The sequence below is a fragment of the Seriola dumerili genome, unplaced genomic scaffold (assembly GCF_002260705.1).
Source record: "Seriola dumerili isolate Sdu_G_001 unplaced genomic scaffold, Sdu_1.0 BDQW01000226.1, whole genome shotgun sequence".
Lineage (NCBI taxonomy): Eukaryota > Metazoa > Chordata > Actinopteri > Carangiformes > Carangidae > Seriola > Seriola dumerili.
Window position 1 is genome coordinate 1,550,813 of NW_019174481.1, and position 17,345 is coordinate 1,568,157.

The 17,345-nt window shown below is 42.0% G+C and overlaps 1 protein-coding gene across 1 annotated transcript; it reads left to right on the forward strand.

The window, feature by feature from the left end:
• Positions 1-1,668: 1,668 nt before the first annotated feature.
• Positions 1,669-15,769, forward strand: LOC111228952 (KN motif and ankyrin repeat domain-containing protein 4-like). The gene is made up of 10 exons (XM_022755075.1): positions 1,669-1,796; positions 7,382-7,461; positions 7,558-9,063; positions 10,607-10,682; positions 11,340-11,669; positions 11,837-11,921; positions 12,756-12,975; positions 13,072-13,214; positions 13,795-13,995; positions 15,116-15,769. The coding sequence occupies exons 2-10, from the start codon at positions 7,443-7,445 to the stop codon at positions 15,206-15,208; spliced, it is 2,673 nt and encodes an 890-aa protein (XP_022610796.1). The 5' UTR covers positions 1,669-1,796; positions 7,382-7,442; the 3' UTR covers positions 15,209-15,769.
• The last annotated feature ends 1,576 nt before the right edge of the window (positions 15,770-17,345 follow it).

The window sequence follows — 17,345 nt, forward strand, 5'->3', positions numbered from 1 at the left end:
ACTATACCATGAAGTTTTTTTTCTTACATTTTTATACATTACTATACTGTGACATTTAAAAATTTTCTTTTACCTTTTTATGCCTCAGTATACTATGATGTTTTTTGACAATTTTATACCTTAAATACTACGATGTTTTTTACTTATTTATGCATACCTTACTATGGCATTTTTTATGCCTTACGATACTATGACATTTTTTGACATTTTTATACCTCGGTATACCATGATGTTTTCATATCTCACTATAGTATGTATGGTGTTTTTTGACATTTTTATGCCTTAGTATACCATGACATCTTCATGTCTCACTCCCTGAAGAGCTTCCAGGTAGTGCAATAGTAAACAATGATGTCTCACACTGACAAGATTGTGGTTTGAAGCCAGCATCACACCTGCCTTCCTATACAATAGTATGTTTATACCCTACAAAACTTAGATGCTTCAAGACATATTTATGCCTTAGTATACTATGAAGTTTTTTGACATTTTTACACCTTACATAATAATAAGAATAATTAAAAGACATTTCTTGTCCTCCTTAGTGGAATCTCAAATTATGTGAAGTGAGAAGAAAAGCAGCCAGCGGTGGTTGACGATCAGACTCTGAACTTGACTCACCTGCAGGAGGAGCGGATCAGAGGAAGACACCTGGTGCCTCATGTACCAAAGCCTTGCATGAATGTAAATTCAGAACTTATATGTTAATAAACATTTGTTGACGGCAATAATCTTTGTTTAAGGAGGGGTGGTGGGGTTGCGTCCCTACCAATGTTAAGACCAAACCTACGCCCTTGAATCCATCTACTAAATGATAAGATATTTAATAGAATAAGAGATCACTAATTCCTGGAAGCGTCACTCTCTGGGAGCTGTGAATATCTGCACTGCGATCCATGTCATAGTTGTTGAGATATTTTTCCCTGCACCAAATTGTTGCATTGACCAATAGCTCAACAAACCAACATTTTCACCCCTGGAACCAACTCCAAATTTTTCCCAATAAATTTTGTCATAAAAGACCATCAATCAGACCAGACAGCTGTTACTCATGGTCCACTGCTCTTATAAAGAGCAGATAGTCTTTCCCGGCATGATAGTGGTACTCCTGACGAAGATGCTGGTAACAAGCTGAAAGAGGATCCCTGAAGAATGAGAGGCATGTACTGAGAGAATGAGCCCCCATGGATGGCACCAAGCCCTCTGCTCTCCCCTCCTGTTTACTTGATTAATGGGGACAGAGACCACATAGCACTGGACGGGGTTACACTCTGCTCTATGAGGCACTGCATAGTCACTGATGTTATCTGAGATTGTGGATGCTACACAGTAAGGTGACTCTGGAACTTTCTCTTGCTTCATACCAGTTGCTCCATATTTTGACATGTTATCACCAGGGTCTCAGAAGTGTTGCCGTTTTTCCCAGCCAGCTACACCTCTTAGCTCCAATTGGCTGCTGTCTGAAGGAGAGGGTGTGGTTCCTCATGTCTAGCCTCCCGTATTTCAGTCTTGTTGGACGGTGGGTAGTGTAGGAAGGCATGTTCACAAGCCCCTCCCTGCTCCATGCACTCTTTTACACACAAGCAACCCCAGCTTCTGTTATGGCAGGGGCTGCACATTGGCATTTACCAAACAGCCGCGGCATGCCACTCTCCCTGACAGCACCTCCCTGCCCTCTCAGGAGACAGACAGGCAGGCTGGTCTGAGCTGAGAACAGGCTGTAGTGCACTGTCTGGCATACACGCCCTCACATCAGCAAGATAAAGTGGAGGAAACTGCCGAACACATGTCACAAGGTAAGCTTCTGATTTAATACTTATCTCATCTCTCCAGCCAGTGGAGAACTGCTGGACTGGATAGTTAATCAAATCCGAGATGCTGAATGTTGACCTTGAAAGTCTTCGATCTGGGACTAGCTGATCTAAATTCAGGGTCAGAAAAGCTTTTGACTCTAAAGTGGTTTAACAAATTGTGTGGAGTGGACCTCTGGGCCTGTGCTGAATACTGATCAGACTGGCGGTGGAATACCTTTGCCTTTTAAAGATTAAATGCTGAATTATATTTATATATTATTACATCTATATTTACACATGCTGTACAGGAATGCACATGAAACAACACAAACACACATGTCCATGTGAACACACACCCAGGCAGCACACTTTCTATTTTAACCTTGCCATGTTAACATACCATAGCTTTCTTCCTTGCGTGAAGCCACTGGCAGCTGTTTCATCCTATGAGCTTTGGTTCCACATACCACTCAATGAGGCTTAGATGCCACAATGCAACACTGAGCCTGCTGTTATTGGAATAAGACCAGGACAACTCCAGTGGTCCAAAATCCCAGGATGAAATACAAACATGAAAAAAGATCACAGGACCTGAGGGATTTCGAGGAAGTCTTTATGGAGACAGTGAGAGAAAAATGTGAGTTTGACAGAAAAAAGAGGAGACAGATAGATCAGGAAGGGAAAGAGAGCTTGAGTCCAAACAGTTGGCTTTGGTTTCTAAATCAACTCCTAACAGAAGACAAGGTTTAGAGTTATGTGCTGGAAAAACCACAGTCTGTACAGCCAAAAAGTGGAGGAGAGGAATTATTTTTCCGGGAACAGGGAAACATGTAGACATACAGTATATACTGTACAGATGGACAGCTAAAAGAGGAATCAAAATGAAAAATGCACAGAGAGAACTGTGTTACGTTACTTTACGAATACGTTAATTATCTAAAATTTTAGAAGACAGGCATTGATGCCGTATAGTGGCGCAAAAAACTGTACAACACAGAGTATAAGTGAGTGGGTGGATGGGACAATGTGATAGAGAGGCCAAACTGACAGCTCAAGTTCACCCCATGTGAACTCATGAAACTAAAAACATATGAGACTGAATGAATTAACTCCATAAGTTGTAAAAAGACTAGCAGCTCTGAGAGGCTGTACTTGGTGGTGCTTTGATCTAAATGCTAACAGCATGCTAATAGGCTCACAGTGACAATGCTAACATGCTGATATTTAGTAGGTATAATGTTTACTATGCTCCCCTAATCTACCTTAGTTTTGTACATACTGAAGTATCAACTGAGGCTGATGGAAATGTCATTAGTTTTTCAGGTATTTAGTGTATATTTAAATTTTGACCTGATCAGATGAAAGGTCACCAAAAGTGATAACAATTCATCCAATAGCTGACAAGCCATCACCCAAAACAACTTAATTCAACCTCATGATGGCAGGAAAAGTGTGGGGACCACCAAAGGCATTGGGATTCATCCTGTGGGGAATAAGAATGTGTGTACAAACTATCAAATAGTTGTCTCAATATTTCAGTCTGGACCAAACTGTTGGGCCAACTGATGTTGCCATCCCTAGAGACACCGTTACCATGGCTAAAAATAACCACCACAACAAACCATTGCTGTTACCGTCAGTGACTAAACCAAGTCTTAACAGCTATTATATCAAAGCTTAAATGATCCTTTCGTCCTTATCGGAGATTCAAGCATTTATCATTGCTTCACAGGGAGGTGAGATGAGTTCATATTTAATTCGTGGCTTTAGTAAAAAATGCTGTGGACAGAGATGTTGTGATTATGAGGTTTATGCTGATGCGGGGAGAGCCTAAAGGTCTGTGTGAGGAGGAACACATTTACCCGGAGGAGGAGGAGGCCAGCTGTTGTGGGAACACAGAGATGAAAAGAACTCAAATAAAGCAAAATGGCCACTCAAGAAACTGTAACACTTCCCCTGACTGAAATACAACAAGAGCTTCAGCTGGATACAAAGGGAACCTTGATTTTACAAAAGCTCGAGAAAAAAATTGTAACTTGACTTTGGATTAAGTTCAACGTGTGCAGAGGTAGCAGCGCTGTAGCGCTGCGCAGCACTGTTTGGCAGGGGCCTGTTTGGGGTAAGGCGAATATTTTATGTTTCATTTCTTGGGTTTCCTGTGAGGTGGGCCTATTGCTCCAAGCGTACACAATTAAAGCGTGTGCCACGGAAATGTGGAGAGAGTTAGGCAACGACTCTTGGGAACAGCCTAACCGTAACTCTGCTATATTGTTTCCTCTGTGGTAACCTGGTCAGGAAGAAATGTATGAGTGTGTCTATATTTGTATTTAAGGAACATGTAGGCTACTGCAGTTTGGGCCTCACTTTGTTTGTCTGAGAGCGCGCTGTAAATAGCCTAAAAGTTAACATTGCTTTTTCTCAATGCTTCAAATACAACTTTATAAATTTTGACAGTACATCAAATCCAAGGACAGGTTAAAGGAATGCTTTGACATTTTTGTAAAATAGGTTTATTCACTTTAGAGTTAGATGAGAAGATGAGAAGACACCACTCTCGCCTCCCCTCTGCCTCCAGTGCATGCTAATGTAAGGTAATCATCTCCTGCTGTAGTGTCATATTTTATTTATTGAACAGAGTGTAATTGATCTCCTCATCTAACTGAGCGAGAAAGCAAATAGCCTAAGCGTATTTCATTTTTCAAGTAAATCTTTAACTGCAGCATTTGATTTAATATTAACTAATAACAGTAACTGTTTTATTTTTCACTTAGTAAACATCCAGTATTGAGATGAAACTTCATTTTTTACTACAAAGCAGAAATGTTAAAGGAATTTCCTGAAGTCCAGCCAGCAGCCTGCTCTCTGAGCTTGATGACAGCCAGCATTGAGATGTCTGCAGTAACAGGTGCTCTGCTGTCTGCTGCGTTGACTGACAGAGGCAATGTTGAACACAGCCTCTGCTTGTAGTCAACATTAGGCTCTTTTCCCTAATATTAATGCCTCAGTAGCTCTATGGAAAACTGTTGCATTATCCTCCTGGTTTGTCCTTCTGTGTAGCTTGTAAAATAAAGACACGTCTGGGTCTACCTCTCTTGGACTTTAGCTTTACACCCATGTGTATCAGCTAAACTTAGACTTTTCAGTTCGAGTGCTGAAAGATTCCTCTCAACATCATAAAACCCCACTGGTGATAACAACATACACAGCGTATCACTTTCAATGTAGTCAGTGTAACACATGTATTAGGTTTCTGTACGGACCACAGCACAGATCATACAGTGAGAGGAAACTCTACCATGATAGATCATTTTTTACCAGATTTGGAAAAACAATATTTAGCTGTTTATTTTTATTTTTCTTAACACAGGCAAACAGATTGGTGGAAGTTTCCATACCATGTGATACAGACAGGGCTGGATATTAGACTCAGTCCTGCTTTTGGCAGCTGACTGAAACGTATCTGTCGCTCAAAATATTGAAAATGATCAAATACAGAGCGCTGGCATTGAATGATTGCTTAAGTTCATACTCTTCTCCACTTATTCTTTGATCAGAATTAAATCATATTTTGCCATTTTTATAGCTGCTTGTTTTCGCAGAACATCTAACTTTTGAGAATGTGGCTTGTTTATTAAAGCTGCTGCTGTTTCTATGTAAACAATGGATCAAGTTTCTATGAGTAATAGGAGTCACTCGTGACAAACCTACAGATTAATCACCTGACTGAGTAGTTCCCCTCAGCTCCACAGAGGATCTTTGGAGAAGCGTCTTTCAGCTCATTGTTTTGGTTTTCTGGCCCACACCTTGACTGTCTTGGTTCACTCTCACAGCTCATTTTAGCTTCATTTTCAGCTGTTTTCAGCACAAAAGCTCTGATAAACACACTGTACAATACCTGCCCAACACTGAACAGCAGAAAGTCAAAGTTAGTGACTAGCTGGGGAAGAATTCCTCAACTAAAGAACCAGATATTTGCTTCAGGATCAGATGAAAACAGAGCTAAAAGCAGAGTGAGCATTGGATTTACATTCACCAGATAGACAGAAACACATCTCCAACTAAATGCTAATGTTGTTCAGTGTCTGCTGCACATAAATAAGTGACTGTTTGCTAATAATATCAGCCACCATATCAACTTAAATGGTAACTGCTGCTCTCGATGGCCAAAAAAAGAGGTATCGAAAAAAGTGTCTCAGAAAAGTTTGCTAACTTGAATTTCAGATATTTTCTTAAAATTACCAAAATTTTTTATAATATTTGAACATCCTAAATGACAAACTCATCCCATCCCATCTGGAAACTACCAGCCAAAGTGTGCATAGTGTGCATGCATGTACAGCTCTGTAACCTTGACCTTCAAGTATACATGTACTTATCTCAGTGTTCACGTCTTAGCTTGTGAAAATGTTTGCATCCCTGTCTGTAATTTTCAGATTTGTTTTCCGTTTCTTGTTGGCCATCAGAGAGTGTGTGAATGATGGAAGATAAAATTCCCAGCAGGGCCATTCGGTGGTGTTTGTCTGTTTACTGCATAGCTGACATTGTTTGGGGTTGCGGCTGGGTGGCTGCGGTGCCTCAAGAGGACAGAGAGCTGCCACAGACGCTGGTGGTCAGGGGAAGGGAGGGCATGGGAGGAGGGAGGGAAGAGGTGAGGCTGGAAAGGGGGAGACACTGAGAGAGTGAGGTAGGAGAAGCAATGACTACTCACTATTCTCTATAATTTTATTATATTTATTATAATAGTATTTAAAGAGGAAAAAAATTTAAAGGGCAGTCGAGCTATGTAGTGAAAGAATCTACACAGTACAAATACTGACATGAAACATGAGAGAGTAAAAGGAAGTTACAGTTAGATTCAGTTCAGCAAAAGTAACCCAAGGATCTGAAAGAAGACTGGAGACCTAGTAGGAGGCAAAGAGAGAGCAGGAAGGGAGGAAAGTAGTGAGTCAGAACAATGGTTGTCTGTATTTATGTCTGTAGGAGTATATTTTGCCCCGCTGGCCATCGCTGCTGGGCGAAACTGTCTCAAGCTATTTTCAGCTCTAGTCCTGGATGGCAGAGCTGTAATCAACTGAACATCAGGCCTGCCACTGTTGAATAATAGCTGCCTGATGCATGGAAGAAATGAAGCAGCGAGAGTGTGAGAAAAGCAAAAATCTCTGGGAGTAGATGAGAATGAGAGGAAAGAAGAGAGAGAGAGAGAGAGAGAGAGAGAGAGAGAGAGAGAGAGAGCGAGCGCACTTGAGTGTGATTGGATGTTAGTGTCTTGTGCTCGGTGCTACATGAGGGAGAATGAATAAGAGGGAGATTGTGAATGGAGCACAAAAATGGATTATTGCTGTTCCATCTGGTCATAAAACTTCAATTGAGTCTCCCACAAAAAAATACCACAACTATACCTCAAGTGAATGTCATTGCCAAAATTTGTCAGTTGTGCCTCCACAAATCGGGAATGTGTTCATTATATTGTTAGAAAACCACACAATAACCACTTCTGCCACTTGTAAAAATGTCCTGAAATGTTTTTCATGTGTGGCATGGCTCAACTGATTCCTCTATTTTTGGTTTCATTTCATTTGCTTTGTCAGATTCCAAAGGTACGACCAGATAATGTGACAACAAATTGTTTGGAGAACTGAACAGAGCAAAATGATGGAAGGACAAAATGGTAAAAAAAAAAAACAACATCCACAACATGATGAAATTTTACTAAATCTGCTGTTTATTTGTGACGGATACTAAATTAGTGTTTTAATGTTTACAGGAAATATCGCGCCACATAAAACAGCACAGAATGGAATTCAAGGGAAGCCCCCTTATTCAGTGGAAACCCCTTACGGCTTCCGACTTGACCTGGACTTCCTGAAGTACGTAGACGACATAGAGAAAGGCAACACCATCAAAAGAGTCCCAATCCAGCGCCGGAGCAAGGGCCCCCGGGCAAGCACTCTTCCCAGGCACCTCAACCCTTCTGGGTGTGGCTACCGCCCAAGCCTGTGGGGATCTACTGGAGCTCTTGGCCCCAGGTCCCGACCGTCAGATGCCCATCATCATGGCTACACTTCCTGGGCATATGATCACAAGGCGCCCCTTTCTCCCACGGGGCTCAAATCCTTGGCAGAGATGGAGGCAAGAATCAAGGAGTTTGATGAGCAGCCTCTAGGTGAGCACATCAGACCTCATCTCCTCCGTGCCTCCAGTCTGCCTCTCACAGTATTACTCAGACAGGGCTCAGAGTCCATGGATGACCCCGGCAGCCTCCGGAGTTCTAGAGATCACCTCGGAGGAAGAAACACCTCCTGTGAGGACGTTTTCTACTCCTCAGATAGCCCTCGACCCCAGGACGGCTCGGGGCTGTTGAGGCGCCTGACCGAGGCCCTTGAACGTGTGGGGGAGCTGGAGATGGAGGTGAGGGTGATTCCAGAGCTCAGGGCTCAGATCTGCATCCTCCAAGAGGAAAGAGAAAGACTCCGTCTGGGCCTGAATCCACATATCCATTCACCTTCGACGAATGGAACCACAGACCCTCATACCTTGTCCCACTACGGCACCGTGGATATCAAAAGGCCTCGGCATGAAAGTCATATCATGTTTCTTAAAAATCAAAGTGTCAGTCAAGATGACTCTAATCCAAAACATGAGTGGAGGACTAGTACAGATCTGGATGAGCTGCTGACGGTGACATCCCTGCAGGCTAAGGTAGCTGTGCTGGAGCAGAAGCTCCATGAAACTGGCCTGGACCTGCAGAGGGCCTTAGGTCTGCTGAGGGAGCAGAGGGAGGAGGGCAGGAGGAAAGACGAGAAGGTGGAGCACCTTATCAGGAATCCTGGGGTGTGGGTCCGGGCAGAACGGGTGGTTGTAGACCAGGTTGGAGAGGAGACGCTGGTGAGATCCATCGAACCAGACTATGATAAAGCGTCTTTCTCAAGAAGCACAGATGGCTTCGGTGGTGCAAGAACTGTTACCACAAATGGACAAAGGAGTCGACAACAAGACTCTGCACTCGATTCCTCGTCTGCTGAACCCGGAGAGGCTTCAGATGAGGACACAGCAGTTGTTGTCCACCACATAAAGAAGCTCAAAAGGCTCCTGGATCAGCAGTGGGAGTGTTTGTGTGCAGACAGGGAGTCGGGAGAGGAGGGTAAACCTCTAAAGCACCCAGATCCTAAAGTCAACTCCCTGCAGCAGGAGATGATGGGACTTGTTGACATCCTCACCTCCTACTACGCCCAGCACGGACACAGTGATGGAGAAAGGATTCGTCATAGAGGTACTGAAGTCCACAGATTCTACATTATATCAATGTAATGATTGAATCTGTTTTACTGTAATTAATGCACATAGAGCGAAAAAAGACACTAACGATTGTTGCCCTCTTGCTCTGCATCTAATCCACAAGAGTCAACGAAAAGCAAATTATGTAACTGAAAATGATTGACTACTAAATTTGTGCTTCATACAGGCTTTGCTCCCCACAGACTATTTTGACCACGGTTGTAACAGAGAAGTACACTGACTTCATGTTCTGCAGGCCTCATGTTGAGAGGCAGCGCGCTCACATTATATGAAGTCTAACTGGAATCCTAATATTGTGGTTTGGACGTGGTTTGGGAAAGAAGAAGTCAGTCTGTTTACTGCAAGGCAGAACACTATAGTTGGACCTCCCTTCTTGACTTCACTCTTGTTCCTTGATGTGATTTACGTCACATCTAACTGATAAAAAACTTGCTGAGTTGGAGTTCAGATAGTTAACAGGTTGTATTTAATTGGAGCGCGTGGTTGGTTGACTCCAGTCACTTCCCACAAAGGCTGGTTTTAAGTGTTTTGAACTGCTGTTATTTTGTTTTAGAACGTCTACCTATTACAATTGTCAAATTTTCCAACATGCTGAAAGCTGAAACAGCAGATGTGAGTCTCTGAGAGGAGTGTGTATTCAAAACACTTTCCCTTCGAAACCAAGTGATTTAAATCTCCTGAGAACATGCTCAGAAACTGCAAACAATAAGGGTTTGATATTATTATTCTAAGATTTGAAATCCAATTTTGTACTTTTAAAACCACAAAGAATCCTTTAAAACCTTACTATCAACCTTTTATATTTATTGATTAGGAATATCATTAAAGACACAGTGGATGAGGAACAGTGTTGCTATTGCTTTTATATAAGAAGGAGCCCCAAAGGATTGAATAAGGTTTTGAAACTTCAGCATGAAATGATCCAGTGGAGTTCTCTATAGAGCAAAGCCTGTGTAAACTAGCGCTCCGGCTAGATGTTATAGTGACACGAAATAGGAACCAACTCCACAGATTCAGTGGTAACAGCTGTTGCAGTTTAACAGCTGTATCAACACAGGAATAAGAGCAAGTTGATGAGTTGCTGAAAAACCACTCGTTTTAATTTCAATAAAGAAACATTATACGTCTCCAAAAAGGTTGAGAAATGTGTTTAAAGTCGTATTCTCACATTTGTCTCATAGCACAGAAGTCCTGTCAAAATAAAGGCAAAGCAGTGCAATTTCAAAGTAAACACTGAAAAACTAATTTGAATACCATTTGTTTTAGAAGAGGCTACATCATGAGGCTCCTCTGTCGTATTCAGACCCATTATGAACTTATTAGGCGTAAAGTTGTTGGTTTGTGTTTTTGTAGTTTGTGTTTATGGCACTTGACAAGTGGCTGACTCACAGTTTTCGTGAAGAAACTGTTCTGTCCAAAAGAATCATAATAAGCCTTAGAGTCTGTCAAAATGTTGTTGTTCAGCTGTGTGTTGATATTTCATCATCGTCCTCTGTGTCTGTCTTCCCTCCCTGTAGCCTCGAAATCCATCATGAAGACAGATGGATGTGCCTGGACGTCAAAAAAACAACTTTCTGGGGGTGTTAATGAAGGGTTAGTAAATAACTCTCACTGACTTTAGTGACTTTAAAAGCAATGATTATTGGTTACGCAACTGTACTTGAGGTTCTTAAAGCTACTGTTATATGGCTCTGACTGAGAAAAACATCATAATTTAAATCTGAAAGATGAAAACCGCTCCTTCTAAAGCGTGGTCTCCAATGTCTTAGGATGACAGTGTCACAGTGAATGTTTGCCATTTTCCAAAGCCTCAAATGAGGATGTTTTCTATCTCAGTATTACAACAATATATTCAATTATTTTGGTTGTGATAATCAGATGAATTTTCTTGGTTTTTTAAAATGAGGACACACAGGCATCACATTGAATTCGTTTTACTTTGTTCTTTGAAGCTTGAAAAAGATTGGACTCAAAGTATTGATTGAAATAGTCTACACATAAATGATGCATCAGAAATCTCTTCCAAAACTCTCAAATTCCCAAATGAGTCAAATGAGATATTGCAGAGGAAGATGGTTCACTGGCTTTATGCTTATACCTGATGCTGTAAACTTCGACATTCAAAGGAGTTAGTGAGGTTTTTGAGGGATTTAAACAACTTTTTCATTCTTTAAATCTCAGCGTTTGCAAGATCAGAGAATTCAGTGCTGACACATTTATTTCCCTGCCTCATTTTCTTCTCCTTTAAAGATGTAAAACAACCGCAAGTGGAAATCTACTCGGGAAGGACGGTGTGAACCAGAGCGTTTGTGGCGATTGGGAACAGAAGGAGAGCAGCAACAGCCCGGGAGAGATGGCTGCTGCCCAGGTGGATGCAGACCCGGAGAAGAGGCGGATAGAGGGAGTGTGGCAAATGAGCCCAGACAGACAGATGATACTGGGAGGAGCAGGATCAGGGACAGATGGAGGAGTAGTGGCTGTAGAAGCTGAGGCTCCAGAGAAAATGGCCAAGATGAAACTAAAGCCCCCAGGAGAACAGATGGAGAGGTACTCTGGCTCAGAAACAACCACAGGGGGCAGGTGAGAGGACCATAACAAATGCTTTGGAAAATGTAATTGTAATGTTTACTCCTAGGGGAATACCTCCAGTAATAAATGTGGGGAATATATTCCTAATGCTGTGAGGGGAAATTTCCCTTATTGTCTCTTAGTCTGGTACATCAGACACACATGCTCTTTTCTTTCAGGGAGACTGTGAGTGCAGATTTTATGGCTGCCTGTCAGTTCCTCAGTGACCACATGGACAACATGGATAACCCCAACGATGATGTGGTACGTAACTTTGATTCATCACCAAGAAACTCTTAATTAACCCTAAAGAAGCTCATTAATCAATACTGAAGCTGCTTACAGGAGTGACATTCATATATCTTAAAGCTGCACCTATCAATATTTTTATATCAACAATGGATATTTGTAACATGAAAAGTGTCGCTCGTAGTGACGAACCCACTGAGAACTATCACTCAGCTCTGCAGCTCCGCTTCGCTCAGGGCATTTTAGTATCTTTCAGCTCATTGTTTTGGTTTTCATGGCCTGCAGCTTTGCTGTTGTGGTTCTCTCTCACTGCTCTCATCAGCCGAGGAGGTAACTCGTGTTTTCACTCATTGTCTATTTATCAGCAGGATTAAAGTACTGAAACAAAGCACCAAACTAGGCGGGGGGATGTGACATGGATCAGGGACGAACCCATTCGAGTTTGTTTGACATTGGCCTCTGCGTTCTCTGTTTCCAGCTGTATTCAGTGGAAAAGCTCTGATAGACATATGCAACCTGATCAGCACCAAACAACAGACAGATTCAAAGACTTGCTGGTGAACATAGTGGAGTCCTTAGCATTTATAGAATTTAGCGAGCCAGATATTTGTTGGTGGAGACCAAAACAGAGCGAATATTAGACTTATATTAGACTGTTAAATGAATGCTAATGTTGCTACACGTTTGCTGGATGTGAAAGTAGGCATTTGTTGGCATGTTCACCATAACAATATGTCAATGTTATGTTCTGTAGACAAACAAATCACTGAATATTTCTTTAAAGTGTGTTAATGTCAGAGAGCTTCATCTAAAGTTAGTGTCCCTCCTACGTTCCTGTCTCTTCTCCAGAGGAAGGCCCTGGTCGTGTTGTTTCAGTACTGGTTCAGTGCAGCAGCAGAAGAGGCTTCAGTGGCCAGCAGGGTGGCTGTGTACCTGAAAGAGGTGAAGAAAGCCACACCTTCACTGCTGGCCTTCCTCATCAACCTGGCTGACGACAACGGCAACACAGTGCTGCATTACAGCGTGTCTCACTGCAACTACAGCATCGTCAGCCTGCTCCTGGACACAGGTAATATACTAATAGTACTCGTGTTTAGAGTTATTGTACATAGGATCAGCTGGCTTGTAAATGTCAAAAAAGGTTGACATTTTCTCTGCACCGCAGGTGTGAGTGATGTGAACCTTCAGAACAACGCTGGCTACACAGCAGTGATGCTGGCCTCGCTGACGGCCCCTGATGGCCCGGGTGGCATGGAGGTGGTCCGCAAGATAATGGAGCTGGGCAACATTAACCTTCGCTCCAGCCAGGTACATACGACCAGTACGAACACTGAGTAATTAAAAGGGTGGAGTTAAGGACAGAAAATGAGCAGTTCCTGAAAGACTGTGAGTTTGATTCCCAGCAGCCTGTGCAGGTTGTTTTCCAGTTTTTCTAAGTGGAAGATCCAACAATCCCCCACAAAATATCAAAGGGTCACTCCACTGATTTTACACATGAATATCAGTTTACAGGTGATTAAGAGTAACACAGTTGTATAATATCTGTCTGAAAAAATCATATAGGTTATAACAAATTAGGCTTCAGTCAACAGGAAGTCTATTACAGATTTGGGGGTGCAGGTTAAAAGATACAGGAATCTAACAGGCATAGAGGGTCTAATGAAAAACTCATAAGTTGCATTATAGGAAACATTCGAGACACTAGAGACTAAAAATCACAATAATGTGCTTTAACTTTGATAATTCTGTTTTACATTTGTCTCTTGTGCCTTCATGAGTGTGCAATACTACATTGCTAGAGTGTTGCTCTAAAGGATCCTTCAGCAAGAACCGATTTCTAAATCTTCAGGCTCTGTCTCTGTCCCATCATCTCTGCCTCTCCACACAGACGGGCCAAACCGCGCTGCACTTGGCGGTGAGACACGGCCGAGTTGTGATGGTTCGCCTGCTGCTGAGCTGCGGAGCCGACGCGAACATCCAGGACGGCCAGGGAACCACGGCCCTGATGTTTGCATCTGAGAGAGGCCACACACACATCGCAAGGCTGCTGCTGGAGAGGAGCCAGTGTGACCTCACCCTCAATGACAAGGTGATACTGCAGCAAACAAGTCCCCTTGACTATTTACTTCCAATATTATCATCTAACCCTTTAATAAGAGAAATTATGATTTGATAGTTATAACTGCCACTCACGTGAGATATAGGCAGTTGTTTATGGTCATTATACCAAAAGAATAACAGTTAGCTGTTACCTGGACAATATTTTTTTTCAAATTCTACAGGCATCACGGTTAGTAAATTAAATTTCAGAGGTCAAATAATGACTCCAACGCCATTTCTCATGTGAAATCCTGTTAACAAAATGGCATATCTCCTTTTCTTTTCACATAACTAAACACAAAAAGGAGCTTAGATGTATGAAAGCTTGAATGTTTTGACTCGTGCTGTGTGGACGTGGGTGGACTGACAGTCTGGATGCAGCAGAATAGAGCTTTCCCAGGATTAATCAGGGCTACAGGAAGACAAATCTCCCTGGGCTGAGATGAGCTAATCCGCCAACAGTGCCTTATCTGCCAGTCTGGAGCGGGTGGAGGCAGGGAAGAGAGCATGCATATGTATTTTCTACTTTTGACACAGCCTGCCTTTAAAGCAGAGTTTAAGAGAAGAAAAAAAAAGAGCTCAGCAGGCGTCCTATTGCTACTCGAAAACGTGTTTCACCTTGACACAAACCCAGATTAATTACACTAATTAAACTCTCATGTAATTAATTCTTAACCCATTTATCTTTTTGAACTGAAAATGCAACCTTGCTTTTAAGTTTGTTATTTAATCTGCCCTGTGGGAGCCTCAGCTCTGCACCTTGAAACTATTCATATGAAAATGATACTGTCTACTGCCATGCCACCTGTGTGAGGCTGCACTTGAGCTAAATGCTAACGTCAGCGTGACAACATGATGTTATGTTGACATGATATAATGTTGACTTTTCTCACCACTTTGGTTGAGGATGTTAGCATTTACATGATGACAAAATTTCAAGGAAATCCACCCAGTAATTTCTTGAGGTATTTCATTCAGGACCGAAAGACACTGCCATTCTGCTAGCATGGCTAAAATTACAGGTGGTTTTTTTTTCGTGAGTCTGTGTCTAGTGTGTCAAACTTAATATGTGTTCTGAATTTAAGATTTTCTCTCTTTCTGTCTCCCAGCGCGGTCAGACTGCGCTCTCTATCGCCATGCGAGGTTCCCACACTGATACAGCCGCCCTCCTGCAGGCCCACGCTAAAGCTCGAGCCCTGTAGTACTGGAAAACAGGAAAAGAATCTGCAGACATACGATTCCTCTCACGTGTGCGCTTTTCTGTCTGAATTATTGGATAGAGCTGTTTGTTTCATGATATTGTTTTTGAATACTTCTGCATGAGCATCAGCTTGAGTTTCGGAGATGTCGTGATTAATGTCATCAACGAGTGAGATAAAGCTCTAGATGAGTGTTTGTCATGATTGCTGGTGAAGTCCGTGTGCAGTTTTCTGTCGTCTTTACTGTTGATGTTCATAGTTAGGTCTGATCTTTGCACATCCAAACAGCAGCTTCACTCTGCAAACTATGCAACGAAAAAATATATTTATTATATGTTTATTGTATTTGTCACTATTGCTATTTGCATTCTTGCAGCAGCTCAGCACTTTTTAAAAAAAAAATTAAAATAAAATGTGTGTAAAATATATCAAGGAATGCAAAGTATTTGTCCGATGCTGCATGAAAGAAAGACAAACCTAAACCAACCTGTTGATTTCACTCACTAGCGATTTCTATAATTGATGTTAACATTGTTTGTTTTTAATAAAAATGACAGAAAACTGTTGAGATTGGGTTGTTTCAACCAAGCAAACATAACCTTTAAATACTGTGGTTGAGCTGGCAGGCTGCACTGAAAACCCAGTGGTCAGCTTTGTTGCTGTAGTAACAAACACGACCAGTAGGTGGCACAGCTCCTCCATTCCAGCATCACTACTGCGAGTCAAATACAATAACACACGGAAAGCAACAATATACATAAATCTGGAATTCTAAAATGAGCATATCCAAGGGATTAGATCAAATCCCTTTCAAGTGTGACAGACAATTATAAACATGACACCCACCGAATTGCACTAATTCCACTGTGAGCAAGGACACAATGAGATTCACCTGCAATCCAGCTGTATGGCAGCTGGATTGGCCCAGTCAGGCGTGAAAGCAGATGTGCTGTGAGTGGCCCTTTGTTCCTGTAGCCCACTGGGGCACAGTAAGGGGGCAGCGGCGCTTTAGTTTTGCCGCAAAGACTTGAGATTATGTTTGTGAGATAAGACAAAAAGGACTGAGTGTAGAGACTGGCAGGAGGCTGGATTTGTGTCTGACAGAGCAAAGCCACCTCATTTCCCCTGAGGGTTTTTTCCAGCCTGACTGTCCTGCTGCTGTAATGACCCTGAGCAAATAGCCATCTTCAGAAAGAGTGAGAGAGAGGGAGGGATGGATGGATGGAGATGGAATCAGCTCCTTTCTATCAGTCAAGTGTCATAGATAAAATATTAGCACACAAATTCTATAATAAAGTGATGTAAGTATTGAAATCTGTACTGCTATATCAAATAAAACACAGTGCTTTGAATAGATGACCTTTGTTTATAGATGAACTGTGGAATTAAAGCATTTTGACAGTATGTATTCATGTGCATACACGGGCCATGTGCCTGCTCCACACACATATATAGGTGTAAATACACCATCCCCCACCCTAACAGGCCTTCACACCACAGTGAATAAAGGTGTACATCTTATGCTCATGTGGACCAGTGAATATCTGTGACAGCTCTTTTGTCTGCTGCAGGCACCGCTGGACTAATGAAAAAAAACAAACTTATTACATTATATCCAAATGCGGTATGGCACAACAAAGAGGCTGAGTCTGAAGGCATTTGCCCTGCTTCAGTTTAATAATGATAATGGGTTGGATTTATCTGCGACTGTTTTTCTGTCTGCTGATGGATCACTTTGTTAGGGGATGAATGTAAAACACATCTCAGTCAGCATGGGTTACAAAACAGAGAATGCTTCTCTTCTTCTGTTCAGTTTTTAGGCGAGACTGTGTAGACTTTGAACACAAATAACCCATTTTCCCTCTTAGAAATAAAAACCGGACTTCATACGCAATAATACACTTCTTTTGTCGGTTCAACAAATGTAGGTGTTTTGCTGCTGTGGCCTTACTTGCTCTGATGAGACCAGTAGCTCAGAGCAGCTACTTAACAGATCAAACTTAAAGGTCCTATATTGTATAAAGTAATATTTCCATGTTTTCTTTGATTATAAAGCAGGTCTATGTTCTACATTAATACTGTAAAAGTATCAAAGCGTTCAGTCCACAGAGAAATGCACACAGCCTGTATTCAGAAACTG